At 42.4% G+C, this 1,496-nt stretch overlaps 1 protein-coding gene across 1 annotated transcript; it reads right to left on the bottom strand.

Annotated features, from left to right (window-relative positions):
* Positions 1 to 948: 948 nt before the first annotated feature.
* On the bottom strand, positions 949 to 1,496 carry LOC109420056 (uncharacterized). Its single transcript, XM_029854013.2, has 2 exons — positions 1,343 to 1,496; positions 949 to 1,278 (listed from the first exon to the last, which is right to left on the bottom strand). Exons 1-2 carry the CDS (start codon positions 1,409 to 1,411, stop codon positions 1,024 to 1,026), a joined length of 324 nt encoding a protein of 107 aa, XP_029709873.1. The 5' UTR covers positions 1,412 to 1,496; the 3' UTR covers positions 949 to 1,023.

Genomic DNA, 1,496 nt, shown 5'->3' with positions numbered 1-1,496 from the left:
GTTCCATTGTCGACTAAAAATAGAAGATCATCAACACTCACACACACTGAAGGCGAGTAGCATCCACGGGAGGTCAATCAAGCTCAAGCTCAAGCTAACCTCGAGGGTGTGAACTGCTGCCTCTCCGAAGTTAATACCTTCGGGTGGTCCCAGTGAGCCAATGGACTTGGTGGAAATGGGAACGGTTTTAGATAAGGTCGCTAAAGTAGTCCCTTTCCTCCCGCTGGCGTCGGAAGAGAACTAAGTCTCCCACTGCCTGTGCTTATCTCTCATTCTCAGGTGTCTGTTAAGCAGATTTCACCCCTTCCCCTCCTACCGTGTATTAGTGAAGGAAAAAATAATGAGATATCTGTTTGTCTCTGGCATAACTTTTGAATTTCTGTAGTTAGAAATAAACGCGCATGATAGCATTATAATATTAGAATGGAACACGTTGATACCGTAAACCGGTGTCAAGTTGATCTTCGAGTCGAAATTATTCAGACGTTTTTCATGCTCTAAATAATTTACCAGAATGTGTTGTGCTGTTGGAATCATATGCGATACGATATTTGTAGGGGCACCAGAGGTATGTTTAATCTAGTGGTAAACGGTTTACCATAGACAAACAGACGTAACACTTGCGCAATTTCCATCGATCACGCTTTTAACGATCATTTTAAAGTTTCATAGTCGTGGCTTTCTCAACCAGAGGCGCGCGCATCGTTTTTCTATGCGTTTGACGTTTCACACTAGCGCCTTCTGTTGACGATATGGCACAACACAGTGATTCGTGCAACTTTTCCACCAGGTGATGGTAGTGTGAACTGGGCGATGGATTTTCATGAAAATCGTTCAAGGTGTTACGTCTGTTTGTCTGTGGGTTTACGGTACTGTAAACACTTGTTTTCAAATAGGAAGAATATGGGACGATCTTTGAATTTTCTTTCACACTGAGACACTGTTTTATAATTATTGCATACTCTTGGAGTTTTATTTTTTCAAAATACTTTCATCTTATAAATTTGTTCTTATGACACACTTTTACACCGCGTTATCCTCTTCGCGGTCATCGTAAGTGTCCTCTCCTGATCTCGCTGAACTTCGATCTTGCTGAGGTGCCAAAGTAGTGGTCATCATTTTCGACCAAGTTGTGTTGGCCCAAAGCGGTGGCACGACAATGGTTCGAACTCTCGGCTTGAGTGTCGGAGTGTACGGTGTCACTGTTGGTCCGTAATCCTTGGCGGGAAACGTACATCCTTTTGCATTGCAGACCACTTCGCGGGAACTTTTTGCTGGCTGAGAATTAGTTTGAAAACGTTGTTAAAATACGATTACAGTTTGAACTCCCACTAAACCTTACCACTGGCACACAGATGATAGCGGCAACTAGGATGCTTAGCACCAGGAAAACTGTTACAATTGACTTCATCTTTTGGCTTCTGAAGCTGAAATAATGAATGATCTTCAGCAAACGATCCTTTTATTATAAATTCTCTGCAAACCCATCGAAACTA

Source organism: Aedes albopictus, chromosome 2 (genome assembly GCF_035046485.1).
Source record: "Aedes albopictus strain Foshan chromosome 2, AalbF5, whole genome shotgun sequence".
Classification (NCBI taxonomy): domain Eukaryota; kingdom Metazoa; phylum Arthropoda; class Insecta; order Diptera; family Culicidae; genus Aedes; species Aedes albopictus.
The sequence above is the reverse complement of the archived record's forward strand: the minus strand, read 5'-3'. Positions and strand labels throughout refer to the sequence as shown.